At 37.0% G+C, this 27,728-nt stretch overlaps 5 protein-coding genes, 1 long non-coding RNA gene and 2 pseudogenes across 8 annotated transcripts; 3 read left to right on the top strand and 5 right to left on the bottom strand.

Moving 5' to 3' along the window:
• The first annotated feature begins 315 nt into the window (after nt 1–315).
• On the top strand, nt 316–1,153 carry LOC147925038 (uncharacterized). Its single transcript, XR_015585470.1, has 3 exons — nt 316–493; nt 638–997; nt 1,057–1,153. It is a non-coding gene; the product is annotated as an uncharacterized LOC147925038 (long non-coding RNA).
• Nucleotides 1,154–5,633: 4,480 nt separating this feature from the next.
• Nucleotides 5,634–7,084, bottom strand: LOC104753256 (uncharacterized). Its single transcript, XM_087490776.1, has 4 exons — nt 6,878–7,084; nt 6,379–6,793; nt 5,765–6,285; nt 5,634–5,678 (listed from the first exon to the last, which is right to left on the bottom strand). Exons 1-4 carry the CDS (start codon nt 7,082–7,084, stop codon nt 5,634–5,636), a joined length of 1,188 nt encoding a protein of 395 aa, XP_087346902.1.
• A 46-nt stretch (nt 7,085–7,130) lies between these two features.
• Nucleotides 7,131–7,905, bottom strand: LOC147925037 (uncharacterized; annotated as a pseudogene).
• A 407-nt stretch (nt 7,906–8,312) lies between these two features.
• LOC104749380 (DNA-directed RNA polymerases II, IV and V subunit 8B) lies at nt 8,313–9,945 on the top strand. Its single transcript, XM_010470994.3, has 5 exons — nt 8,313–8,532; nt 8,634–8,712; nt 8,962–9,119; nt 9,364–9,455; nt 9,594–9,945. The coding sequence occupies exons 2-5, from the start codon at nt 8,634–8,636 to the stop codon at nt 9,703–9,705; spliced, it is 441 nt and encodes a 146-aa protein (XP_010469296.1). The 5' UTR covers nt 8,313–8,532; the 3' UTR covers nt 9,706–9,945.
• Nucleotides 9,946–11,614: 1,669 nt separating this feature from the next.
• LOC104749381 (F-box/LRR-repeat protein At3g60040-like) lies at nt 11,615–14,010 on the top strand. 2 transcript variants are annotated; one of them, XM_019238173.2, is made up of 4 exons: nt 11,618–11,781; nt 12,344–13,310; nt 13,384–13,533; nt 13,635–14,010. In XM_019238173.2, exons 2-4 carry the CDS (start codon nt 12,612–12,614, stop codon nt 13,842–13,844), a joined length of 1,059 nt encoding a protein of 352 aa, XP_019093718.1. In that variant the 5' UTR covers nt 11,618–11,781; nt 12,344–12,611; the 3' UTR covers nt 13,845–14,010. The 2 variants fall into 2 exon arrangements, with proteins under 2 accessions (XP_019093717.1, XP_019093718.1); XM_019238172.2 differs by having other exon boundaries at nt 11,615–13,310.
• A 197-nt stretch (nt 14,011–14,207) lies between these two features.
• On the bottom strand, nt 14,208–16,246 carry LOC147925036 (uncharacterized). The gene is made up of 6 exons (XM_087490999.1): nt 15,502–16,246; nt 15,358–15,416; nt 15,151–15,207; nt 14,933–14,992; nt 14,715–14,781; nt 14,208–14,515 (listed from the first exon to the last, which is right to left on the bottom strand). The coding sequence occupies exons 1-5, from the start codon at nt 15,798–15,800 to the stop codon at nt 14,738–14,740; spliced, it is 519 nt and encodes a 172-aa protein (XP_087347125.1). The 5' UTR covers nt 15,801–16,246; the 3' UTR covers nt 14,208–14,515; nt 14,715–14,737.
• Nucleotides 16,247–18,340: 2,094 nt separating this feature from the next.
• LOC104749382 (uncharacterized) lies at nt 18,341–21,398 on the bottom strand. The gene is made up of 10 exons (XM_019238171.2): nt 20,914–21,398; nt 20,599–20,795; nt 20,405–20,513; nt 19,996–20,320; nt 19,735–19,804; nt 19,554–19,621; nt 19,353–19,468; nt 19,148–19,254; nt 18,901–19,046; nt 18,341–18,810 (listed from the first exon to the last, which is right to left on the bottom strand). The coding sequence occupies exons 1-10, from the start codon at nt 20,998–21,000 to the stop codon at nt 18,566–18,568; spliced, it is 1,470 nt and encodes a 489-aa protein (XP_019093716.2). The 5' UTR covers nt 21,001–21,398; the 3' UTR covers nt 18,341–18,565.
• LOC104753252 (F-box/LRR-repeat protein At3g60040-like) lies at nt 21,233–26,029 on the bottom strand (annotated as a pseudogene). Its single transcript, XR_015584222.1, has 5 exons — nt 25,778–26,029; nt 24,405–25,366; nt 24,174–24,323; nt 22,973; nt 21,233–21,640 (listed from the first exon to the last, which is right to left on the bottom strand). The product of XR_015584222.1 is annotated as an F-box/LRR-repeat protein At3g60040-like (transcript).
• Between the last annotated feature and the right edge of the window lie 1,699 nt (nt 26,030–27,728).

Here is a 27,728-nt window from a genome sequence, read left to right as displayed (position 1 = left end):
TTTGTCCAAAAAAAATTAAAAAAATAAATAAATAATCTCATGCTCATATATGCTTCTCATGAATATTTAGTAAAACAAAATGAACACCCCACGATTCATTCTTACTGCTGATCATGATGTTTGGGAGGCGAATACAAAAACAAAGGAAGTTAGAATACGTCATTCGTCATTTAATTACTCGTGAGTATTTTGCTCTTGCTTTGATCATGATCCTTAATTTGCGTTTAATTTGCGTATTATCTTTCCTTGTGCAACATATATCACGTAAAATCCATGCACGTATAGTAGATATGTTTGTGATCTAATTCGCAAGATACAATGTTTAACTTAAAAACCAAACATCAATATAAATAAATTTCAAGTGTAATGGATTGATCTCACTAAATATAAAGGGAAAAAAACAATAGAAAAAACTGGTACTAAAGAAATCATAATTAGATGGCCAAAGTACTCAATGTCGTCATATTAATTCTACTCGTATTCATGATAACTGGTAAGTTATACATTTCTCACACAATAACTATACTATTAATAGAAATGGACAAATGGTTCATACTTCATAAATATATATAGGGGAGTTATCAAATCGTTAAGAAAATTTAAACTACAAATTTTTTGTATTATTCTAATAATGTAGAGAGCAACGCAGCAGCATCAGCATGTCTCAGTTTCATAGGTGAAGGGCCACCAGGTACGACACTAGCTCCATGTGTAAACGACGCATGTAAAACCACATGTGAAAGCGTCTATCCAACGTCTTGCTCTGGACGCTGCGAGAGTCATCAGGGGGGCGTCCATTGTCACTGTTATGGACCTTATGGTCCATGAGCATGACTCGAGATAACAAAATAATTAGGAATGAGAATATTCAAATGTATAAGGGACGATACAAAATAAGAAAGGAGAATATTCAATTCAATATATATATATATATATATATGTTTCTTTTGTTTGCTCCTTTGTAATTTATAGACATATATATATATATATATATTTTGTTTGCTCCTTTGTAATTTATAGACATATATATATATATATATATATATATATTATCAGGAATCAGGATATATATCGAAGTTTCAATCGGCTTATGAGTTATGACCCTCTTTTTTTAAAACTATCAATGAGATCGACTAACCAATGTCCGGTGATCCATTCATAGTGAGACTTTGATGACTTTTTACAGTTTTGCTAACCAAATTGTAAAATGAGAACCGATGTGTGTTTTCAACTTGTCAAGTAATAATTAAGTAGCTTGAATCTCCTTGATCGGCTTCGGATATCTATTAATTAGGTTTATACATATAACTCTTTGGTGCCGCCTTGTCATCGATAATTAGTTATTCTCTCTTATCTTTTATTTTTTTTAAACCTAAATTGTTGTAATGGCATGATGCATGCTTTCATTTTTCAAAATATGGCATGATCACATGTTTCGGTAAAATGTTTGTGATTGACATTTAAATGGCAGTCCTTATGAACAACAAATACATGTTAGTTTATTTTGACTTTTCAGTTATTTGTCTATTAAGATTGTCAAAAACTAGAACAAGATTAACCAATCGATAATTGCAAACTTTAGTTTTTATTTTTTTTTAGGTTATAGAAAGCATCTCTATTAAAAAGACCCAATTATAATAAATAAAACTACAAGCAGCATATGTAAGACGCAAAATATACATGTAATATATACAAGAAATACAAAACTATATGGATCATATTTGTAAATAAACTGAAAACATAAAAAAAAAATTACTGTCTATCTTTTTTTTTTTGTCTAGGTTTTTATTCTTCTGCAATTTTGATTCTAGGAGATAGATATTCTCTTCATTGTTCCCCTCTGCCACAAACAAAAGAAATATATATTTCAGTATTAATAATAAATTTCTTAAAATTAGATACGATTACTAAAATTTAAAATATTCTTACCAGCATATTTTTTTGTTAGTGTTCATGAAACTTAGACCACTAAAAATATATATTGCGGATTTGAACTTCCAATCTGTTGTCTCTACGACAAAATCCAAAATAAAATTAACATTTAAAATAGTAATAATATAATTATTATAAAAAAGTATACAAGCTGTCAAAACGCTGTCAAAACAAAAATAATAGTAAACCTCATCTACGAGGACTGAAAGCTCGTGGTTGATTTGCGCAACCTCACTTCTTAAGAGAATACAAACCTGGTTTGCTCTGCACTAAAGGAATAGTAGAAAATTCAGAAAATCAATCGGAATTAGAAAACAAAATTTGTTTAGCTCTTTTTTTTGTGATGCGTCTGTCGTTCTTGTCAAATATATGAAAACACTAAATCTAATTTTGAGTCGACCTTTTACAATTTTGAAAACTTTAATACCATAATACATTAATTTTCTTATAATTAAAAGAGAAATACAAATAAAAAATATCCAAAATATCTAGCCTATTTACTAAAATTACCACTGAATTAAGCATTAAGGAGAGTCTTAATTGAAATTCGCCCGGATAATTTGGTCCAAATAAAAATAATAAAATATAATCACAGATCTAATTATAGGTCTGCATATTTTTATTAAACCCGACCCAATTGTATCGGATCTCAGTTTATTGGACTCTGTTTTATGTTTCAATCGTTTGTTGGCCCTTTAATTATTTATTGGACTCTGTTTTTGATACGTACCGGGCTCTTGCAAAACATAACAATCAAATCACCTAAAAATTAGAGATTGTAATTTTCCTAATATCACGTCATTTGCATATTAAATGCCATAAAGTTAGCTACCAATAGCTAACATACATACCAAAAAACTACTCCTTAAATTGTCACTAATATCACATAATAGTTTTTAAAACAACATAAATATAAATTGCAAAATCATAACTAATAACCATATTTACTCTATAATTATCCCTAAATAAAAGCATCTTTCACGATAATTACCAAAAAGCTTCAATTATTAGCAATCATAACTGTATTCTTATGATCAAATCTTCAAAATATTGGATAAATAATTGCCATCCAAGATTTGCACCAAACAAGCCATTTGATACTCTAGGTTTAGCTAATATATTATAAATAGACTAATACTATACCTCATTACTCAACCAAACACCATCTTCATTCCTTCAAGATTAACAGCGCAAGCAGTTACTTTTCTCAATGCTGTCAAGCCGTACAAGACGTCTTGGCGAGTGCAAGTTCCGAGTCCAGCAAACCTGGAAAACATACACAACACAACCAGGTTTGGTGAGACTTTTGACGTGATCCTCGCTGATGAACAAGTAAGTTACAGTCTAATTTATCCAACAACAAACATATGATTTGATATCGTAACTAACCTCGCTAATAACTTCATACTTTCGTAGGGACAAAGATATATACTACTATCAAGAAGAATTGTATTATTAGTTTTCAAAGGCATATGGATCCAGGAGAATGGAGAAGCGTTCAAAACTTTGGACTGACATCAATTGAGACCAGTTGCTTATGTTAACAAAATGGGTTTCTTGACTCAAACCATTGTAACGAAGATCGATCCTCTGTCTGATGACCCCCACCTAACTCTTACTACTTTCAAAGATGTTTTGATTGGGTTTCTTACTTAATGCAAACATGTTAATCGGTAAAGAATCTTCTTATACATCATATTTGATTTTTTTAATAATAGTTTATTAACTTATTCAAAATTCTACTGTGGGACAAGTTGTCAATGTTAGTGAGATAGAAATTGAGGTCAATAAGCCAAGATTGACTTCCAACTACGAGATGAATTGTAAGTTAAATACCACTATTCAAATTAGTGGAATAAATAAAAATTAAAATTCCATATCACACTACTAATTTATAATTACAAAATTACAATAATATATTACATAATTTATACATATTATAATAAAAAAATATAATGTTTATATATTAAACTCTACATACTATAAAATCTTTTAAAAAATATACTGCTATACCATTTTGGCTCTTTAGTCAAACTACACATATAAAAATATATATATATATATTTATACTTAATTAGTACCCAAATTTTAAAAACATAATTATAATTCGCCCTGCGTGTACTGGGGGTTCAAACCTAGTACTCTTAATGAAGTCTTTACTTTTAACTAAGTCTCAATAACATCTTTTGTTAAATATTTTTAAAAATTAAGGAGAAGTTTATATTTGTACAAAGATGAATAGTGTTGTCTTTACTACATTTCAGTTTAGGATTTTAAAATTTAGAGAGGAAATAGATGCACCCATTAGATAGAAGAGCATATTCATTGGAAAAAAGTTATGAAATTTTAGGTATTTAAAAAATTATAAAAAGAGATAATTTAAGATACTTTTGGAATAAATATCGATAAGTAAACACTCTAGCTTATTTAAACTCCGTCTAGATTTGACTTTTGATATTGTTGAAAACTACAACAAGATTGACCAATAGATATGGCAAAATTTTAGATTTTTTTTTAAAGTTATACTATAAACTTCGGGCAGACGGTCTATTTCCCCATGGGAACTATCGTATCGAACCAGATAGAGCCCGTTCTTTACTCTCGGTCTATTTTTCTCCGAAATAAAAGTTCGAAACCAATTTCCCCCCGAGTCGAAAGTTCGAAAGCTATATCTCCCCGATTCTGGATTATAGCGGTATAATGTCTAAACCAGAGACCAAACCATATATGTCCCAAAAATAAACCAATTGTTGAACCAAATTCCTCCACCTACCCCCGTTTATCATAAAACCCAGAATCAAAACCTAAAATCAATTTTCACTTCTTGCATAATCGATTCTTCTTATTGAATTTGCTTCTTCTTCTTGAATTTGCTTCTTCTTTCACGAGTTCGAGTATCACAATGAGTAATGTGTCAACAAATTCCACTGAATCAAGTTTCCGTGCAAGAGGAAGGGTTATCGGTGTGCCAAAGAGATGTTAGTGTGGGGAAGGAATCATGGCTTTGACATCGAAGTCCGATTCGAATCCGTACCGGAGATATTATCGGTGTGGGTTTGCAGTAGCCAATAAGGTAACTGTTTTTTCTAATTTTGTGTATAACATTTGATTTGTTTTTCTAATTTTGTGTATAACATTTGGGTTGTTGCAGCTTAGAAACGATGAACACACATTTAAATGGGTTGATGAAGCTTTTGTCAATGAGATAGATACATTAGATGCAAAGACTGTTGAACTTGAGAAGCAGCTGAAAGATATCAAAACAGAGAGATTTGAGTTGGAAAAGATGGTTTATGAGAAGATGGAGAAGGAGATATTTGAGAAGGTTGAAGATGCTTTGGATGAAGCCAAATCAAGCAATAAGAGAATGATGCTTATCATAGTATTCTTATGTATGATCATGATTGGTCTCAGTAAGCTACTAGGTTGAACAAGAGATTCAGTGTTGTTGTTAGTTTGTTGTTGCTATGAAGACAAATGTTGTTAGTTTGTTTTGCTATTGTGGTAATGAGAATGAGAAGTTAAATTTCAGAATTATGATATTGATCATAGCCGTTCATAAAACATTCACCAAAATACATCACTAGCAAGTTTTAAGAAGAGACAAAAGAAAAAAGACATAGGAAATTACAAGTCTATGTGGTCGAAAATACATTAAGGCAACCACAAAATTAGAACCCTATTTCTACTTAGCTACTTGATTAAGCTTGAGTGAGTGAACCTTCACTTGGTTCCCCTTGACTTGGCTGCAAAAAAAAATTAAAACATTGTAACATTAGTAAACCAAAACAAACTCTATAAACTGAAACCATGAAAATGAAAATACATTCACCTTGGCAAACTCTTTCTTGTGGAACCTAGAATTATGATTCGCTTCTCCACAAATGCCACAATGCATGATTCTTTTCTTCTCCTTTGGTTTCTTCTTAGTTGGCGACTCATTGGCACCCTTCTTCCTCTTTTTGTCAGGCTTTTTCTTCTTACCTTTATCTTGATCTTCATCATCTGGTATACACACATTAGGAGCATTTGTCTCAGGCCAAAACCTTGGACCTCTCTGTGGAACCAGGCCTTCGGTGTAGTTTCTTCTCCACATAGCTGTTCTGAACCATTGACAGACATAGTTCTCGGCTACAAGTGTTTTCTCGATGCTGACTGTATAGGCATGTTCACATGGGATGCCACATATCTGCCACTTCATGCAGGAACAAACCATCTTCTTAAGGCAGACTCTATGTTTATCTAAACCATGATGTACTTCATATCTTCCTTTTGTGCTTGAATAAACCTTCGACTCACACGCATACTTATGCTCTTTAGCTAGAAACAATGCAACATATGGAGTGCAGATCCCTGCAAACAAACAATGCAATCATTATTGTTTAAAACGAGACCTGTGTGAGAAACAATCAAACCACTGATAATACTAAAAATCATTGAAATTACCTGTGTGAGAATAAGATTCTGTAGACCTTCTGGCAATCCTCATCATCGCAAGTCGTCTGATTGTCTCTAGCATAGCAATAAATGGTTTCTCCCTTGCCTTGTTAATGGAGCTGTTAAAAGACTCTGTGGGGTTATTATCAACATCTTCACAATAACTTCCAATCTTGTGGAATGCCCTACACCAGCTTTTTGGATTTGTCCTCATGACATCATTGTATACACCAATATCATAACAGTAGATCCTCTCCAAGTGCCGCTTATAATCCGTCTCATTGTAAGACCAAGCCAAATCCCACAAAAGTGGCTTCATCTGAGTTTTATTTCCATGATGCTTCTTCAAGTTCCCGTAGATGTGTTGTACACACATTCGATGCTCCATCTTTGGTAATTCCAGCTGAACAGCTTTGATCAATCCCTACAAAATAAGAATAATCATTTAAAGGTACCATAAAAAATACACAATCAATATCAGTTACAAACCATGATAATAATAATTTACCTTTTGCCTATCAGAGACCATAATGAAGCCGTCACCATCATTTAGTCCAAGGTCAGTCTTCAGCAACTTCATAAACCAAACCCAATTGTCGGTGTTCTCAACTTTTACAACCCCCCATGCTATTGGATAAATACCATTGTTAGCATCTCTACCTAAAGCTACCAAAAGCTGTCCCTTGACCTTATTCTTTAGGAAGCAACCATCCATTCCTATTAAAGGCCTACAAGTCTCTTTCCATGTTCTTCTTATGTTGTCAAAACAAACATAAAACCTATTGAACATGTCTTTCCCTCCATCATCAGTCACACATTCAACCTCTACATGTGAATCCTTGTTAGATTCTAATATCTCAGCAGCATAATCTCTTAATCTAGCAAACTGTTCATCATACTCCTTATCAATTCAAATTAGTGCCTTCTTTCTAGCCGCCTGACATTGATGCCTAGTGACACTAATCTTCCACCTTTCCTTTATGATTTCTTCCATTTTCATTGGCATGAAGTACTCAGAATTATCTCTAATCTTATCAAGAATTAACCTAGCTATATGTGGAACCTTGAACATCTCACATTCTCCATTAGGGATAAAACTATGCTTATCATTAAACTTTCTAATCCTCCACATGTTATCACTTGGCAGAATTGCGGCATACACCTTCCACTCACACCGTGAACCATCATCTCCATTACAACCAACACACATAAAGCCAATTTTATCTTTATCATACATGTATTGCTTCAAATTGTTTCCAGTTCTGAGAACATAGTCCGTCACTGCTTCTTTGAAAGCAACTCCACTGAAGAATGTCTGCTTATCGTACAAATGCCCATCACCGCGCCTGATATGTGTATGAACTGGCTCTGTACCGTCACCGTTTTCATTGGTATCACTCTCCGGATACACATCTGGCGGTATAGTGGTTCATCGACGAACTCATTCACCAACTGGTCGATGTGAAATTCATCTCTGTCATGTGCTTCTTCATCGAAATCTCCTCCGAAGTCTGCATCTGCTAGGACAATCGCCATTGAAGCTGTTTTCCCAAAGAAATTTAAGCAAAGAATTAAACTTTGATCTAGGGTTCTTCGCAAATTTGGGGATTTTTAGTTTTAGAGATTTTTGGATAGTGAATCGAAGTTTAACGGATCAAAATCGGGTTTATTTTGGGTTTAGTTTTCTTCTAATCGGTTAAGTAAATAGTAAACCGATATATGGGTTAATTGATGAAATAGAATTAAACTGTGGAGATATAGCTTTCGAACTTTCGATTCGGGGAAAATTGGTTTCGAACTTTTATTTCGGGGAAAAATAGACCGAGGGTAAAGAACGGACTCTATCTAGTTCGATACGATAGTTCTCATGGGAAAATAGACCGTCTGCCCTATAAACTTCCCATAAACTATAAAGCAGCTCATGTCTATTAAAAGGACCCAATTTATAATAAATTAAACTACAGGCAGCATATGTAAGACGCAAAATATACAAGGAATATCTAAAAGAATTACAAAACTATAGGGATCATATATGTAAATAAATTGATAACATAAAAACGTAATTTTAAGGTAATTCCCTGCAGCAGCCACTCCTCTCTCTGCGTCTCGAGCCTCCGGACTCCGGAGCAGTTGAAGAATTCGTCTTTTCCATCTCCTTCTAAGGTAATTCAGATTCTCGATTTCTTCATATTCGCATATTGTTGTTCTTTGCTACTCGAATCGTAATTAAGAGTGTTTAGGGTTTTTGATAATCGTGTTTGTAGATGGCGAGCAATGTTATCATGTTCGAGGATATCTTCGTGGTCGATAAGCTAGACCCTGATGGCAAAAAGTTCGATAAAGGTATTTACTTTTTTTTTTGTTTTGTTTTGAATAACCTCCTCAGTCACGATCTGTAATGCTTGTTATGGCTTAAATTGAGTTTCTGATATGTGAATCGTAGTTTTGTTTTATGTTTGAAAGAAATCGAAATCCAAGTTTCTTTGGAAAAAACCTCAACTTTATTAGTTTTTAAAGCCTCCCTTAAGTTTTTTTTTTGTTCTGTCTTCAAATTGATTGTGTCCCTGTGTGTGTGTTGTTTTGTGGTGACAGTTACGCGTGTGGAAGCTAGGAGCCACAACTTGGAAATGTTTATGCATTTAGATGTTAACACTGAGGTTTATCCACTGGCTGTTGGTGATAAGTTCACTCTCGCTATGGCTCCCACTCTCAATCTCGATGGCACTCCTGATACCGGATATTTTACTCCGGTAATGATCTCTACTACTTTTTGTCTGCTTCATCTTTGTGTGTATATTGCATTTACATACTCTATCTTAGGATTTGGTTGGGTCATACATAACCTTTAAATGCTAACTATTCACTGGCTTGATTCAGGAGATAGGAATAAGACTATATATATGAATGAACTTGAGCAAGACTTTAGTGTCTTGAATCTTTGAAAAACAAGAATGTTTGTTCATATGATTTAGTTTCCGTCTCGCTCCATTACAGGGAGCAAAGAAAACACTTGCGGATAAGTATGAATACATTATGCACGGGAAGCTTTACAAGATCTCTGAGCGTGACGGCAAAACTCCAAAAGCGTAAGAATCCCATATACATTTGACCAACATAATCGAACGTTTTTAATCAGTCTTTTCCCAAATAGATCCAGTTTAACTTATAGATCAGCTAACCATCATGTTTTGCTTTCTTTCTTGAAATTATGTGCATGTTTCCAGAGAGCTATATGTTTCGTTCGGCGGGCTCCTGATGTTGCTACAGGGAGATCCGGCTCACATTTCTCACTTTGAACTCGACCAGAGGCTCTTTCTACTCATGAGGAAGCTGTGAGATGCTGTTGTCTGTTTATTATCTGGAAGCTTTCGCGTAAAAACTCAATTAACAGAGTACTTTATCTTTTGTCCAAAAAAAAAAACAGAACTTTATCTTATGTTGAACTTTGCTATTATATAACTTATGCTATGTTTATGAAGCAACTGTTGTACATCAACAATTTGACTGCTCGATCGAAGTATGTTTGTAGCTCCGGTTTATTGACGTTACATATTCATATTTCATTGAAAATAAAAACCAGAACAATATCAAATTAACGGCAAGATTACTTGTCAATAGAAAATCAATAACTGAAATTTTAGGTTTGAATTAGAATTATTTTATATATATATGTCATTTTATGGATTACCCCATTATTCATAAAAAATAGAACTTTAAGTTGTAATAATTGAAAACCAAAATTTTTGGTAGTAACTTTTAATCCTTAAACTAGTAGTGGTAATTATGACAACAAAACTTGAAATAATATTGTTTCAAGTTTAATTTGTAATAGTTTTTCAAGTTACTTTAATGTAGGAATGTGCAAATTGGTTATACATTAGTAGTAAAAAAACAAAATCTAGCTAGCTAGAGCTTCATAGGCAGGCCTAGTAGAGTCATTAGATCGTGTTCTCAATCGTGCAATCTCAACTAGTCCTGGGCACATTAACCAAACCTATACCGATACCGAATCGGTTCTGGTTCTGGTTCGGTTAGGGGAAAATAACCGAATGGATAGTGTTTCAGATCTCCATGAATATCGGTTACTACCCGAACCGATAACCATTCAGTTACCCAAATAAAACCAAACCAATTTTAAAAATATGCATTTGCGGAGATTCGAACACAATACTACCCGAACACAACCACTACACCACATTGATATTCTAACAACTTAATACATTTTGACCTAAATAAGGGCGTAAAAATTAAACTAAAACCCAAAACCAGAAGGAACTAATTCATATATATGTACACCAAATAGCAAAATATTTTCAATAATCAAAATATCCTAAAAGTTTAGACATATATGTTAAAATTTATTTAAATTTTAATAGTTTTTTAAAATTTGTACTATTTCGGATATCCGGAACCGAACCGAAAATAACAGAAATCGAATAGATCATAAACTCCTATATCTGAAATACCTGGAACCGAATGGATATATCCAGAACCATATCGAATATTTGAATGCCCGGGACTAATCTCAACCATCATATCTCCTATATATTAATAAACAAGCACTCTTGAAAAAATGATGATGTGTCGTCGCCAGAGAGCCCAAAACATATTTTAGCAAATAAATCCTATTAATTAATTCTAATTACATCTATGCCATTACAGACTTAAATAAAAATTTATTAAGTAAGTAAACTATTTGTAGTCATTTAATTTGAAACTATATTATATTTCTTAAAAAAACAATTTAATTTCTTTTAAAATTTTAATAATTATTCATGTTTTATTAAATAAATTTCATACAAATTTTTTCACTGCTTTAAAATTATTATTTACTTTTCAATATTTCACGGATGAAACATATTTTTATATAAAATAAACGTAAATTTGAATAAAACAAAAAAAAGAATTATTTACATATTTTATTTTATACAAACAAATATCAAATCCCAAATAATAATTTTATTTGAACTGATTTATCCGCACTATGTGCCGGTTGTTACCGGGTTCAGTTTTAAAAGCCACCTAAATATGCACTTTTTATTCTACATTCTATAACCTCGGTAATTAATAAAAAAAAACAAAAATCACCATAACGTTCTCGGCAATACACCATTGAATTATAGGTTAAAAAACAATAAAATCAATAACTGACATTTTAAGGGTAAAATTAAATATAGAGGCATTTTTAAAAACACTCATTTTTCTATGTAATTTTCCAAAAGTTAATATTCATTTAAAAAACCCTAACGGGTTGGGCGAGGCTTACACATTTCTGATCCAATTACAAAACAGAAAAAAGAAGAGGTTGCCAGATCCTGTGTGATCTCACGGAAAGCAGAAAGAAAAGCAACTTGCTCTTAATAACCCTTGGGGAGAAAGCTAGAATCTTCAGTTCAATCGAAAAAGGAAAAGGTTGAAGCTTTGCTTTTTGTTTTGTTTTTAGTTTTGTAGAACGACACTGTTTAATTGCAATTTTGGGATGTGTGGATTTTCTCTGATCTCTGTTCTCCTACAAGGGAAGGGCTCAAAGTGTTGTTGTTCTTTTGAGCTTCCATCTGTTTATATATAGACATAAGTTTGATGAATTGGGTGTACTTTACTACTAATCGGCTTTCTCGTGTTACTCGAGTACCTTCCCTTAATTCAATTTTTTAAAAAAGGATAACAAGGTTCGAACCTTTAACCTTGTTAAACTTGAGCTTCATCGCGTAGTTGTTGTGTGTGCTCAAATCTTTGTAATTAATGAATAGTACTGGATCTTATGGTTTGTGGAACTTCTCTCTTCTTTGTTATCTCTTTGGGTTATTTTTTATAACATTCAGACAATTTTGGAGCTTTCTGGTGCTATTCGATCTCAGAAAAATCTTCCCTTAATTCAATTCAAAACGGGAAAATGTGTGAACCTTTTAGCTTATGTAACCTTCACTCTGAATCTTCCCTTAAATCTTCACTCTGAGCTGACTTCATGTTTCAGGCACTTACTTTTAAGGAAGAGATTGCTTCTGTCTCTCTATGGATACCAAAAAGCTGGATACTGGCTCCGATGATGCAATCAGCTGGCTCCCTCAAGAGGTTCTGGGCGCCATCTTGTCCTCATTTCCGACCAAACTGGCTGCTTCAACATCTCTTCTCTCGAAAAAGTGGAGGAATGTGTTTGCATTGGTGCATAATCTCGATTTTGATGATTCTGACTTGCTGCAACCGGAAGAGGATGAAGAAGAGAGGGGGGGGGGGGGGGGGTGATGCGGGAGAGCTTCAGGGATTTCGTTGATAGAACACTCGCTTTGCAATGCGGTTCGTCTATCAAGAAATTCTCTCTAAAATGCCACATTCACGACGGTGACAGCAAGTTGGCTCATGTGGTCCGCTGGGTATGTAATGCCTTAGCTCGTGGTGTTTTTCAGATGGATCTAAGTATAAAGACTAGCTTTCAAGTCTTGCTACCTCCTGAGCTCTTCACGAGCAAGACGCTGGTTAAACTGAGACTGGGAACACAAGTTTGTTTTGGAGAAATTCCTCCAAATGTGTCTCTCCCAGCGCTGAAGATTCTCATCCTAGAATCAGTCGTGATTCGACCTGACGATATGTGCTTTGTACTTCTTCCTGGCTGTCCAGTGCTCGAGGAGTTATATGTGTATCACGACGGGTTTGAAGGATGGCCATACCGCATATCGAGTCAGACCATCAAGAGACTATTAGTTCAGTACGACGAATTTGATATTGAATCTATGAGTTTTATGTCAATTGACGCCCCAAATCTACTCTTCCTGCACTACTCCCATTATGCCTTGTCTGATTATCCACAAGTTAACTTGGCTTCTCTAGTCGAAGCTAGGTTAGATATTCAATGTACTAAAACAATCAAGAGGCCGGATCTAACGGGTCTCATTATGGGGATAAGCAACGTGGAGACGCTGCATCTTTCTCCCGATTCTGTTGATGTAAGTCTTCGCAAAATCTTTCTTTGCAATATTTAATGAGCTTGGATATTCTTCAAGTGTGCGTGTGTTTCAGGTGATTTCTCGATGTGTTAGACATGGACTACTTCTACCACTGTTCAACAATCTGGTAAGTTTGTCTTTCGGGAGCAAGAATAAAAGCGGTTGGAAACTGCTGCCATATCTGCTTGAACAGTCTCCGAAGCTTGAAACTGTAATCATCCAGGTATATATATCATTAGCAAAACCCATGAACGAATAGTATATATATAAAGAGAGTCAGAGATAGGGACTTAGTGGTTGATCTTCTTACACATGCTTCTCCAGGGGATGGATAGCTACACAGGCGATGTGACCATGCGTCCCCTCCAAGTGAAGGTGTTGCGCGTTCTTGGTTATGGAGGATCTGCTAAAGAGTTGGAACACTTGAAGAAATTTACTGGGGAGTCTGAATGCCTTGAAGTTGTGCTAGTGGATGCTGCGGAAGCTGTGGTGGAGGATGCCATGTATTGCAAACCAAAAGGGTTCTATTGTTGACGCTTCTTGGATTTTCAGTTTCATCCAAGTGCAAGATCTCATGTTAAAGTATACTCTTGTGTAACATTAAACTTATAAATTGCTTCATGTCGCATTGCTCTTGCAGTGAGCTACTGTTCTGTAACATTAAACTCGTACCCCATAAATTTATTTGCTTCTAACCTGATTTATGCTGGCAGTTGGCAAACTCGAATCGAATGTTGTTTCAAATGGGATTAAGCAAAAATACGTGGAAACAAACAGATTTTTTCTTTTCTTTAATTATACATCTCTTTGTTACTTTACCGGATTCTAAGTGGGACATGAAACTATGTAACAAGAAACTCATAAATTGCATTGCTTTTGAGGAGGATTCTTCTCTCGTTTGTAAATTGTTCAGGAGGATTCTTCTCTTGTTTGTAAATTTTTTGCAGTGGAATTATGATTTTACACTGACTAATTTGACTTGTGTTCTCGAAGTCTTTTCCTAATTCTTAATGATCCTTGAGAGTCATTTAACCTTTAGCTCAACTTTTGAGTCGAGAGCTAATGAGATATTATGCTCCTACATCAGCAAGAAAAAAAAATAGAAACTAGAGAAAGGGATCCAGCTGTTCCTCATTCCTCTTGAGAGCCTGGTTCATATCAACACTCTCGAGTCTGGTTGCAAAGTGTATTGGAGCATCATAGCACTGTAAGGAACAAGGAAAGCGTTAGATACTTAATTAGAAACCGTCAAACTTGTCAGCGTACAGAGGTTTCACAGAATCAGACACAGAGAGAATAATTACAAAGTGCGAAATTAACAAACATCACTGCATTTTCACACATGGCAAAATTATTCTATGTATTCAAGCTGTGATCTTAAGCGGGTGTCAATAAAAGGCATACCTGAGTTACGACACAACAAGAACTCACGAGTCACGCCGCCAGATGCTGATGGAACAGAACCAACAAGCTGAAACAAATTAACATACAGATCAGTTGAAGAGATGGTTCTTCTTCACCATAGTAGTCAATACCAATGGGAAGCACCTAAACAAGAATATGACTAGATTGATACAATGCCAGTATCATCAGATCATGAAGAGTGTAAATAAAAGGCATACCTGAGTTACGACACCACAAGAACTCACGCCGCCAGATGCTGATGGAGCAGAACCAACAATCTGAAACAAATTAACATACAGATCAGTTGAAGAGATGGTTCTTCTTCACCATAATAGTCGATGCCAATGGGAAGCACCTAAACAAGAATATGACTAGACTGATACAATGCATTTTACCAGTACCATCAGATCATGAAGAGTGTCAACAAAAGGCATACCTGAGTTACGATACCACAAGAACTCACGCCAGATGCTGATGGAGCAGAATGAACAAGCTGAAACAAATTAACATACATATCAGTTGAAGAGATGGTTCTTCTTCACCATAGTAGTCAATGCCAATGGGAAGCACCTAAACAAGAATATGACTAGAATGATACAATGCCAATATCATCACATCATGAAGAGTGTAAATAAAGGCATACCTGAGTTACGACACAACAAAAACTCACGCCGCCAAATGCTGTAGAGCAGAACCACCAAGCTGAAACAAATTAACATACAGATCAGTTGAATATACATTTCAGTCAAGTGATCTTTGTAAGATATTAACTAGCTAGCTAGCTAACCTGCTGCAGTTTCCTCCTAGAATTTCCAAGAGCAGGAGCATCGGGTTTAGGATCTTTACGACGTTTTTATCATTAATCTCCGATATCAGGCGTGGCAGGTCATTTTTGAAATTTGCAGGGTCTTTGGGTCTAAACATCAGCGAGTATAGCGAGTCTTGGTAGCCAGGTATGGAAAAATCCGTCAATCTATACTGCCCGATGTCTCGTTGTTTGCCCGATAGATGATACCTGCGACGCCTCATATTGGTATCCGAAGGCAACGAGTCATAGACAAACCACCTTGCGGCCGGCTCAGACATCCACAGCCAGAGTTGTTCAGATTCCACGCCCTCAAGTACATGGTTGAACTACGGCACCAGCCACGGGCGCTGGAGTAAGACGGACCGTGGCAATCTTGGGACGCCGCAATGGTCCCCAACAAGTTTTCCGTCAAGACCTTCCGAGCTATGGTCAGTTGGTCGGCGTCCGTGTATCCACCGATCTCTCTCGGTGTTCAGATCACCCTATCTCAGACTACCAGCTGCTGAGATCTGGACCACTCTTGTAGAGATCTATGCTAAACCAAGTCGTGGACACGTCCGTCAGTTGAAAGATCAACTTAATGTCTTAAACAAAGGTAACAACACTATTGATGAGTATCTACGTAGCCTCACCACCAAGTTTGATACTTTTGCCAGTTTGGAAGCACCGATTCCACATGATGACAAGATTGAGCATATTCTTGATGGTTTGCCAGAAGAATACTGTTCCATTGTTGATCAAGTTGCAAGCAAAGATGTTTCACCGTCTATTGCATATGTGCATGAGCGTCTCCACAATCATGAAGATAAACTTCTCGCCAAAGTTGCTTCTCCTGCTCTTCCAGTCACCGCCAATGTTGTTACTCATCGCAAAAATCATCACCATCGGTTCAACAATGCTGCACGTCACAATACCAAGGTCAGCAACAATAATACTCCTCAGACGTGGCAGCCTAATCACAACAATGCTCAAAAACGTAACTTACGTCCATACCTTGGCAAGTGTCAATTCTGTAATGTTCAAGGTCATTCAGGGAGACGGTGCCCTCAACTACAAAATCGCAACAATGCTTATCCGCTGTCCACTACCAGTCCGTTCACGCCATGGCAGCCTCGTGCCAATCTTGCCATTGGAGGCTCGTATGGTCATGATCCATGTGTCATGGATAGTGGAGCGACACACCACATGACCAACGATCTTGGTAATCTCTCTATTCATCAACCTTACACTGGTGGTGATGATGTGATCATAGGCGATGGTTCTCCTCTTACGATTCAGCAAACTGGTTCCACTTTATTACCCTCTCTTTCCCGAGATATAGATTGCATAAAGTTCTTTATGTTCCTGATCTTCATAAGAACCTCATATCAGTTTATCGTCTTTGTAATGCTAATCAAGTGTCGGTTGCATTTTTCCCTACTCACTTTCAGGTGAAGGATCTTCGTTCGGGGGCACTTCTTCTTCAAGGCAAAACCAAGAATGAGTTGTATGAATGGCCAGTCATGACTCCACCACCTACGGCTCTCTTTGCTTCTTCAAGTCCTAAAACAACGTTAGCTTCGTGACATTCACGACTCGGTCATCCCTCTCCATCTATTTTACATTCGCTTATCTCATCTTTTAATCTCCCTGCTGCTACTTCTTCTTCAACATCTTTATTTTGTTCTGATTGCCACATTAATAAGAGTCACAAAATATCTTTTGCTCAAACCTCTATTGTCTCTACAAAACCACTTCACTATTTGTTCTCTGATGTGTGGACTTCCCCTGTTACAGCTTTTGACAATTCCAAATACTATCTTATCAAAGAGTGTTTCTACACCGATGGCTGCATCACCTAAGCTGCTTCTCTATTCTGGTACTCGTTTAAGTGATCCTTCTCAGTTTCGAATGGTAGTGGGGAGTCTTCAGTATCTTGCTTTCACCAGGCCGGACATCTCCTATGATGTCAACAGACTGTCTCAGTTCATGCATCGATCGACCACTGATCACTGGCAAGCGGCCAAAAGAGTACTTTGTTATCTGTCTGGCACTATAACCCATGGTATTTTCTTACCCTCCAACAATGCTCTTGTTCTTCGTGCATTTTCTGACACAGATTGGGCGGGTGACACAGACGATTACGTTTCCACCAATGCGTATCTTGGAGATCAAGCAGTGTCCTGGTCTTCAAAGAAACAACATGGTGTTGCTCGGTCCTCTATTGAAGCCGAGTATAGAGAGATTGCCAATGCTTCTACAGAGATTCGATGGATTTGTAATCTGTTGAGTGAACTGCGCATTCACATTCCCACCGCTCATGTTGTGTATTGTGACAATATTGGCGCCACCTACTTAAGTGCAAACCCTGTGTTTCATTCATTGCTTTAGACTATCACTTTGTTCGTGGTCAGGTACAGTCTGGTGCTCTGAAGGTCTCACATGTTTCTGCTAAGGATCAACTCGCTGATGCCTTAACCAAACCTCTACCGAGAGCTTCTTTTCTTCATGCTTGTTCCAAGATTGGAGTCACCAAGGTCCCTCTATCTTGAGGGGGTGTGTTGAGAATGTATCACATTTGTATTAAGGGTATTCATGTAAATTAGTAATCCCTAGTTACTCTCTCTCTGTATCTCACTATATATAGCTGTAGTCACTCAATCAATAGTAATTAACATTCTTATGTACATCTTTCTTATCTTTTGCTTTTGCTTTAAACGACGGCACTTAAAAAGATCATTAAAGACTCTCTCTCAACCAGAGTCTTTCAATGAAGAAAATAAACAATCAATATTACACATCAATGTCTGCTGACATGTTTGTAGCTCTGATATGTTGATGATAAACAATCAGAGGCCAATAAACATTAGAAAAAAATTAACAAAAGACAGATAGATAGTTCTGTTTCTTTTCGAAACTAACTCTCACATGTGTGCAACATTCTCTCATCTAACAATATAACATGAAGCCAGCAGAACCAATTTTTCAAAAGAACAATAAAAATGTCAGTTTCTGAAATAGTACACAAATCTTTCTTGGTGAACAAGTGAACTTCTTGGAGTTGCTACTCGTGCTTGTATCCTGACGCCTTCCCGCTTCTCCCGACTATGTAAGGCTCCGGCGAAGTATTATCACTATTTATCTCCAAACCGCGATAAGCACGGCTGAGGAAATACTCGGGTCCTGATTTGGCAGTGGTTTGTTTAGTGAGCAAGTTATGATCATTGCCTTTCAATTGCAATGCTTTCTCTGCAATTTGTACCAGTGCCATTGTCTCTCCTGTGTCTTCTTCTCCATTCTTAGCTTGATCTGCAACAAGGAGCACAATGTTTGTCAACCTCATGGAATGATAATTATGGCTTTTGTCGATTGGAAAACTGTATTGAGCTTCCATTGTACCGTTTGTCTTGTGATCTTCTACGTAACCACCCTGAAAGAAGGAGAACCGTGGCTCCTCTGATTCGCTATGTGCTTCTGATTCTAATTTTACAGAGTTGATCACGTCTTGGAATTGCATTAGGTATGCACCAGTCCATTCACTCCCTCTGTGGAAACAGAAACTCCAAAGACGTCAATTAAGGAACTCGTGGATCGAATACAAAAGCTATAAAGATTTCTGCATTTAGTAATTTCCCTATGTACGTACCTGCTAAAAGCAATCTTGGCTTCGAACGGAGTTATGACAGGGGACATGAACTCTTTGCTATCTAAAAGAGCGGTTTGGGCACATGAGATGTAGATGAATACATCGCACTAAGAGACAAATAGAGGAAAGAAAAGACACCAACTCACTTGACATATCTCACTTGTAATAATTAACAGCTAAAATGACAGGCCGTTGTTTAACTTACCTCGGGGAAGTTTGCGAGTTTGGCCGGATTAGGTCGTCCCATGGCAAGTATGTAAGATTTTTTGCCAGCTGCAGATATGAGTGCTTGCATATGGTGAATCATATGAAGGTAGCCAGCTGCATCCAATGCCATGTGATATTAGACATTCAGTGAAAAACTCATCAACCTTGACATCACAAATGCAAAAGAATGGGAACTTACCAACACCAAGAGTCCCTACCAAAATACCTACAATATTCGCATCCTTGGCTTTTTCCACCAAGTAATATCTGGAAAACATAACTCTGAGTGAGGACAAGAAATGTAAATCCACAGAGATGATAAAGAAAAGATTATAAGAATTGACGAAGTTTGATGTTTTTGTGATGTCTGCTGAGTATACCGTCGCTGAAGTATCCTTCTTTGTTGATAAAATTCCGTCACCAAAGAATCGTCTTCAGCATCATATCTGACTAAGATTAACAAACAAACAAAACATAACCAAGAAAATAAGCTATTCATGGTATGTGTCAATCAATTAGATATTTTGTTTAAGAAAATGGAATGTAGTAAGTAAGTTACTCAAACGTTTGACATAACCAAGAACTAGATCAAGAAATTTCCATGGATGAAGCTGAACTGTCTGAACTGTATATTTATATACCTATGTCACAACCATTGAAGGTCAGTACTACATTGGCGAAAGCTGAACTGTCAGAACCGATCCAGAAAAGTAGATAGTCCTCGATTTTGCTTCCTTCTGGCAAGTCCCAAGTTAGCCCTCCCATTCTATAGTTTCTAGATGAGGATAAGCTATCACAATATGGTCTCGGATGCTCCATGGATTCTCTAGGGTCTTTGGATGGACTAATAAATGAACACAAGACATTGGCTACAGAGAACTTCAACTGATGAGATTCAGTCTTTGATAATCCTAATTCTTCTCGGATATGCGGAATCATATGGGCGTATTCTAGTCCATAAAGAATCTGAAAACACAAAGTTCAAAGATTGAGAAAACAAAACACTTTATCACTAATTCATAATAATAAAGATAAACTAGCCTCACAAACCATAATAGGCTTATCGCTCTGTGACGCATAATCTATCAGATGCTTAACGCAGCTTGAGACGTTCATCGGAGCTTTCCCGAAAACGAAGAATGCTGGAAGAACCGATGTCCTGCAAAAAAAAACATAAACACTCACAGTAAAGACATTGTTTCAACAAGGGAAGGGAAGTCACAGCAATTACACAACAGACTCACGGGCTTAGACATGTTTGACCGTAATGAACAACACAGTCTGCGTCAATATGCAAAGCTCCAACTTCATCAATGCAGCAACTACCGTAAGTTGTGTCCGCCATAACAAAGAACCTGACTTCTCTGTCAGTAAGCAAACGAGTTTTGCTCTTAAGAGCACTCACGACCTTAGTTGATTCCTTTAACAACTCATCCGGAAACTATCAGAAAAGGTAAAAAAGTAAGCTTTTATCATCCCCAGATTCATTAAACTTAACAATTTTAGCAAAGAAACAAAAATAAAAGTTCATTCAGAAACTAGACTCATTCATTAGGTACCTGTAAAGCAATTCTGCTGAAGCTTTTGCTGATAATGAACTCCACAGTACGATTAATCTCATACCTTGATTCAAACTCCAACTCCATAGGTTTAAATCCCAGGAAACTATCAAACCTTCCCGGCCGGACTAACTAAAATCGTCGACTTGGAATTGCGGCTGAGGAAGAAGAAGAAGAAACTGGTGATCTATGAAACGGCGCCGCTTCGTTTGAGCCTTATAAGTGTAATTTAATTAAATAATAGGTCTATCATCGGTTTAGCTGACGTTTAGCTCGGTTTACCAACAAATTATATCCGGCATTGCTACCCAATTTTAAACTCCAAAAATCATATAATTGGGATATAAATCCGATTTAAAAGTTCAAAGCATATAAAGTGTTCTAGAAAAAAAATTATGGTATTTTTGTTATCAGGTATTTATGTCTATCCATTTTCTCAAGTGGTTGAAGTTCCTCGTGGAGTTGAATTATGCGACCATGATCTTGCACTTGGATGGAAGTGAAACACCAAGGAGCCTCCTTAGATCGTTGTATGTTTGCGATATAACGCCACCATCTTCCACAACACCTTGCACAACCTCCACTTGCACCACCTCAAGGCATTCCGATTCACCAATCAATTTCTTCAAGTCTTCCAACTCTTTAGCGGTTCCTCCATAACCAATAACACGCAACACCTTCACCTGGGATGGATGAATGGTCACATTCCCTGTGTAACTATCCAGCCCTTGGAGAAGAAGCATGTGTAAGGGATCAACCACAAAGTCCCTATCTCTGTCTCTCTTTATATTTATACTATTCGTTTCATGGGTTTTGCTAATAATATAAATACCTGGATGATTAGAGTTTCCAGCTTTGGACACTGCTCAAGCAGATATGGCAGCAGTTTCCAACCTCGTTTATTCTTACTCCCAAAAGACAAGCTTACCAGATTGTTGAACGCCGGTAGAAGTATTCCACGTCTAACACATCGAAAAATCACCTGAAACACACACACACACACACACTTAGAGAGAATGTCCAAGCTCTTTACAAAGTTGCAAAGAAAGAAACAAAGTGGCAAACTTACATCAACAGAACCGGGAGAAAGATGCAGGGTCTCCACGTTGCATATCCCTTCAATGAGACTTGATACATCAGGCCTCTCGATTCTTTTAGAATAACGAATATCCAGCTTAGCTTCCACAAGGGAAGCCAAGTTAACTTGTTCGTATACAGCCAAGGCATAATCGGAGTAGTCCAAGGACACAAGACTTGGGGCGTCAAATGAAATAATACTATAGGGACAAACAGGGATGTATCTGCAAGCGAGTTAACAAAACCTACACCCACCAAATAATTCTTCAACTCAGTATACCATGCCCTTGGTGCCTGTTTTAAACCGTATATGGCTTTGCGTAGACGACAAACGTAATCCGGGAAATCAGAGTTGACAAATCCAGGTGGTTGTTCCATATACACTTCATCCTCAAGTGTTCCTTGGAGAAACACGTTGTTCACGTCAAGCTGTTTGATAGGCCATGATTTGGAGACTGCAACATCCAACACCAAACGAATAGTTGTAGACTTGATCACTGGACTGAATGTTTGATCATAATCTCTGCCAAGTTGTTGAGAGTAACCCTTGGCCACGAGTCTTGCTTTACACCTGCCAAGGGAACCATTAGAGAGAAATTTGTTCTTAAACAACCATTTGCACCCAACAACATTAAAGTGAGATTGACGAGGAACGAGATCAAGTGTTTGATTTCGAGCAAAAGCATCAATTTCTGTGGACATGGCTCCTCGCCATTTTCGATCCTTTAGAGCCTGGTTCACTGTTGTTGGTTCAGGGGGGATATGACGAGACAGGGCAACATAGAGATTAAATTTGGTGTTGGGTTTTATGATATTGTTTTTCCTGCGAGTGGTCATAGAGTGTCGGTTAGCCGGAACAGGTTGTGGAATTGGTTCATGGATAGGTCGAGGTTGGGTCGGGATTGTCGGAATCGGATTCGGAGGAGGTGGAGGTGGGTGTGGTACAGTCGAACTTCAATGATGGAGGGAGGGGTTTCACGACCCTCAACTTGATCAATCACGGACTTGTAGTCTTCAGGGAGTCCACCGAAGATGAACTCAAGTTGCTCTTCATGGGCAAGGGGCTTACCGAGGAGAGCAAGTTGATCAAACCTAGTTGTGAGTGACTGCATGTACTCGTCAATAGTCTTATCTCCTTTGGCAGCTTGTTTAATTTGCAGGCGAAGTTGTTGTATGTGACCCCAACTTGGGTTGGCATAAGTTGCAGAGATTGTCTTCCACATCTCGGCTGCAGATTTTGTCTTGGAGACGAGGGGTTGGAGAGCTGGGGAGAGAGTGCCAAAAAGGCCACTGTAGATGAGCTTATCCTGACGTCTCCATGTCGCATATGCAGGATTTGGTGTAGGTGGATCTGTGTTGGGAAGCGTCTGATCGGGAGGGACAGAGGAGCTATCAACATAGCCAGCAAGATTGTATCCATCAAGGAGGGAATGGATCTGAAGGCTCCAGGTTATGTAGTTTGTGGAAGTAAGTTTGGTGATGTTCATCATGTTGATGTTGAGGAGACCTTGAGTGTCAACAGTTTCGGCAATGGCAGCCATCCAGAGAGAGGAGAGACAGAGAACAGATCTGAGAAGAGAAATAATAACGAGAAGGAAAACAGAGGAAACAGAGAGAAGCGGCTGCAAGAAAAAAAAAATTTAGAGGAGTATCGATGTGGCTCTTGATACCATGTAAACTGTGTATCTTGTACTCTATACAGAAGGGATTACATCGAGATATATATACATGAGTGGAGAGAGAGAGGTGCTCTAGAGTTAGCTAAGTATGGAATGTAATATACAAGGAAATGAGATATTGCAGAAGTAATGGTGTGATACTCGCATATCCTTGACATGATACTGTCGTATCCTTAACAGTTATTCTCAATCCTAGAACTAGAATGAAACGCAGCTTATATGACATCATCCACCACAGCTTCCGCAGCCTCCGCTAGCACCACCACTTCGAGGCATTCCGACTCCCCAATAAATTTCTGCACGTTTTCCAACTCTTTAGCGGTTCCTCCATAACCAACAACACGCAACACCTTCACTTGGGACGGAATCATGGTCACATCGCCTGTGTAACTATATATCCCCTGCAGAAGCATCAAGAAGATGCATGTGTAAGGGATCAACCACTTAAGTCCCTATCTCTGTCAGTTAGTTCATGGGTTTTGCTAATTAATGATATTTATATACCTGGATGATTAGAGTTTGAAGCTTTGGAGACTGCTCAAGCAGATATGGCAGCAGTTCCCAACCTTCATTATTCTTACTCCCAAAAGACAAGCTTACCAGATTGTTGAACACCGGTAGAAGTAGTCCATGTCTAACACATCGAGAAATCACCTGAAACACACAGACACACAAACACTTGAAGAATATCCAAGCTCATTAATTACTGTAAAGAAAGAAATTGGGAAAACTTACATCAACAGAATCGGGAGAAAGATGCAGGGTCTCCACGTTGCATATCCCTTCAATGAGACTTGATACATCAGGCCTCTCGATTCTTTTAGAATAACGAATATCCAGCTTAGCTTCCACAAGGGAAGCCAAGTTAACTTGTTCATATACAGCCAAGGCATAATCGGAGTAGTCCAAGGACACAAGACTTGGGGCGTTAAATGACATAATACTATAGGGACCAATTTCAAGCTCACAATCGTAGTGAACTGATAGATAGCTTCTTGATGCTCCGACTCGATATGCAGTATGGCAGCGCTTCGAAGTACTTGTGACGTACGACTAAATCCTCGAGCACTGGACAACCAGGAAGAAGCACATGACACAGATCTTCATATTCAAAAACGACCGAATCCAAGAAGAGACTCCTAAGTGCTGGAAGAGACAAATCTGGAGGGAACTTTCCAAAAGAAATTCGTGTCCCCAGTGTCAGCTTAACCAATGTCCTGCTCATGAAGAACTCATAAGGCAGCAAGATGTCACCATAGGTAGGCTCAATACTAACGTCAAGCTCCACTACACCACGCTCTACGGCATTACGTATCCAGGGGTACATATGATCCATCTCACTGTCGTCGCCAATGTGATATTTTAGAGAGAATTTCTTGAGCGGAGAAGCGCATTGCAAAGCCAGTGTTCTATCGACAAAGTTCCTGAAGCACTCCCGGATCTCGTCCCTCTCTCGCTTACCATCTTCCGGTTGCAGGAAGACAGAATTATCAAAATCGAGATTATGCACCAATGCAAACACATTCCTCCACTTTTTTGAGAGAAGAGATGTTGAAGCAGCCAGTTTGGTCGGAACTCTGGACAAGATGTCGCCTAGAACCTCATGAGGGAGACAGCTGATTGCATCTTCGAAGGCAGTATCCAACTTTTTGGTATCCATAGTGACAGTCAGAAGCAATCTCTTCCTTAATAAGTGCCTGAAACATTGAAGTGAGCTCAGAGTGATCATGCTACTTGAAAAGCTCAAAAAATTGTCTGAATGTTCCTAACCAGAGAGATAATCAGATAACAAAGAATATAAGATCCAATTTACAGAGATTTGAGCACACACAACTACGCGATGAAGCTAAATTAACGAAGTATTAAGAACAAATAACAAGGTTAGAGAAGCTAAAGGTTCAAGCTTACAACAGCTACATCAAAACCAGTCTATCTATTATCTATAAGCTAGAAGAAGCTCAAACGAACAAGAATTTGGGAGGGCTTGTAGTTAATTGCAATCAACAACACGGAAATCATGGAGAACAGAGCTCAGAGAAGATCCACATACCAAAATTGCAATCAACAATGATAAATTAACAAGGTTGCAGAAGCTAAAGGTTTTATACCTACTCCCAAGCAAGTGTTGGAGGACGTCGGAGAACGACGGAGTCTCCGATTCCGTAAATCTACTAAAGTATCCTCTCCCCAATGTTTCGTATATATTAGGAAACCGAACTATCTATCAAACCGGCGAGGATTAGGTTTCGTGTTGATTAAAACCGGTTGAAGTAAATTTATCGATTGAACTGAGCGACACCGTATTATCTTCCACCACCGTCAACTGAACTATCTATCTAACCGGCGAGCACTAAGTTTCCGTGTTGTAAGAAAGGAATATATTATTTCAATTATGAGATGGACCTCAAAATTACACAGTCCAAAATGTCAACCTAATAGAGTTTTGGGCACATATTTGGTTTTGGGTAACATTACGCAGCCCAAAAGTAATACACCTTCATTTCATATTCATAATACATGATCAATATTTTGTATATACGAAAAAGTTAGCAAATATATAAACATAAAGCATTTAAAAAATAGGAAATTCAATCTGAACGTGAAATTTAAACACGACAGAATTGTATTAAACTATCAACATTAGAAAAGCAAACAAAAATATATATCTTTTATCTTATAAAGCACAAGTCATTTGACAAATAGAAATCTGACAAATGATATTTTAACTAAATTTTTTTAAAAAAATGGAAGAAAATAAAGAAAAGCAAATACTTTACGTTGCGTTTTTTTTTCGGTTTCTTTTTTTATTTTCTTTACAAAATGAAACGTGGGTAGTTGTAAAATTATTATTTATAGGGGAAAAAAAAAACAAAATCCTGAAATCCCAAAATTCTCTCTGTATCTTATATAATAATTAATAACTGACGATGAATTGTTGTAATCGAATATGCAGTTTGTAGTTTTCCACAAATTTCTTATCTCTCAGAAGAACATCTAATAAGAGCATCTCCAATAGTATTTTATTTTTTTCTCTATAATAAGGGTAAATTTTACTCCAATGGTCTTTTATTTTCACATCTAAAATAGAAATTGCTATTTTTTCTTCTTTTTAGAGTATCTCTAATGATACTCTATTTTTTTCTCTATAATAGAGATCCTCTATAATAGGGGTGAATTTTACTCCAATGGTCCTCTATTTTCACCTCTAAAATAGAGATTGCTATTTTTTCCTCTATTTATAGAGGAACTCTATTTTTTCTTACAAAAGGTTCTTCTATAAATAGAGGAACTCTATTATAGAAGTGAGAATAGAGGTGAGTTGGAGTAAAACTCACCTCTATTATAAAGATCTCTATTATAGAGGAAAAAATAGGGAAAACCATTGGAGATGGTCTAATTTATCTCTTTCAATTGCTCATAGAAAACATGAAGGTGACAGTACTGACAAATCATGTTTATGTTCAAATTGATTTCTCAATCTGTAAAACAATCTCACACTTTCTGAACCGTGACTAACCATTCCCTCTTTTGTGTGTTACAGGTTAATATATATATATATATATATATATATTATTTGGTGATTAAATCTAATAGTTAAAAGAGAATATTATCAGATCTGCCATATACAGTGACAAACATTATTTCCAATGCCATTATCTCTTCACTCTTCTCCCGCCTGCCACACAACTATATCAAATAACCATTATACCCTTTATCTTTTTTATTCAATATTATTAATTGTTTTTTTTTCAGACATAAATGAATAAAGCTCTCTCTCCTTATGACTCTCGATTTTTTCTCTTTTCATCGATTTTTCATCTTCTTCTTCAATATTAAACTGTCATCTTAATCTCTCACTTCTTTGAGTTCTCTTGCAGTCATGCAGTCAATTCTACTACGGTTGAATCCTCCGACTGATCCGCCTTTGTCCGTCTTGGCCGGCGAAACATCTCAGACGAGTTCTGAAATCCTTCGTCCTCCGTAGTAGGCAAAACCGCTAGGTCCAGTTCCAGAGTTCTTATACTCGAAAATAGACAAGCAAAATCGTAGGTCTGCAGA

The sequence above is a fragment of the Camelina sativa genome, chromosome 16 (genome assembly GCF_030686135.1).
Source record: "Camelina sativa cultivar CO46 ecotype springtype chromosome 16, ASM3068613v1".
NCBI lineage: Eukaryota > Viridiplantae > Streptophyta > Magnoliopsida > Brassicales > Brassicaceae > Camelina > Camelina sativa.
Note: the sequence above shows the minus strand (reverse complement) of the source record. Positions and strands in the feature narration are given on the sequence as shown.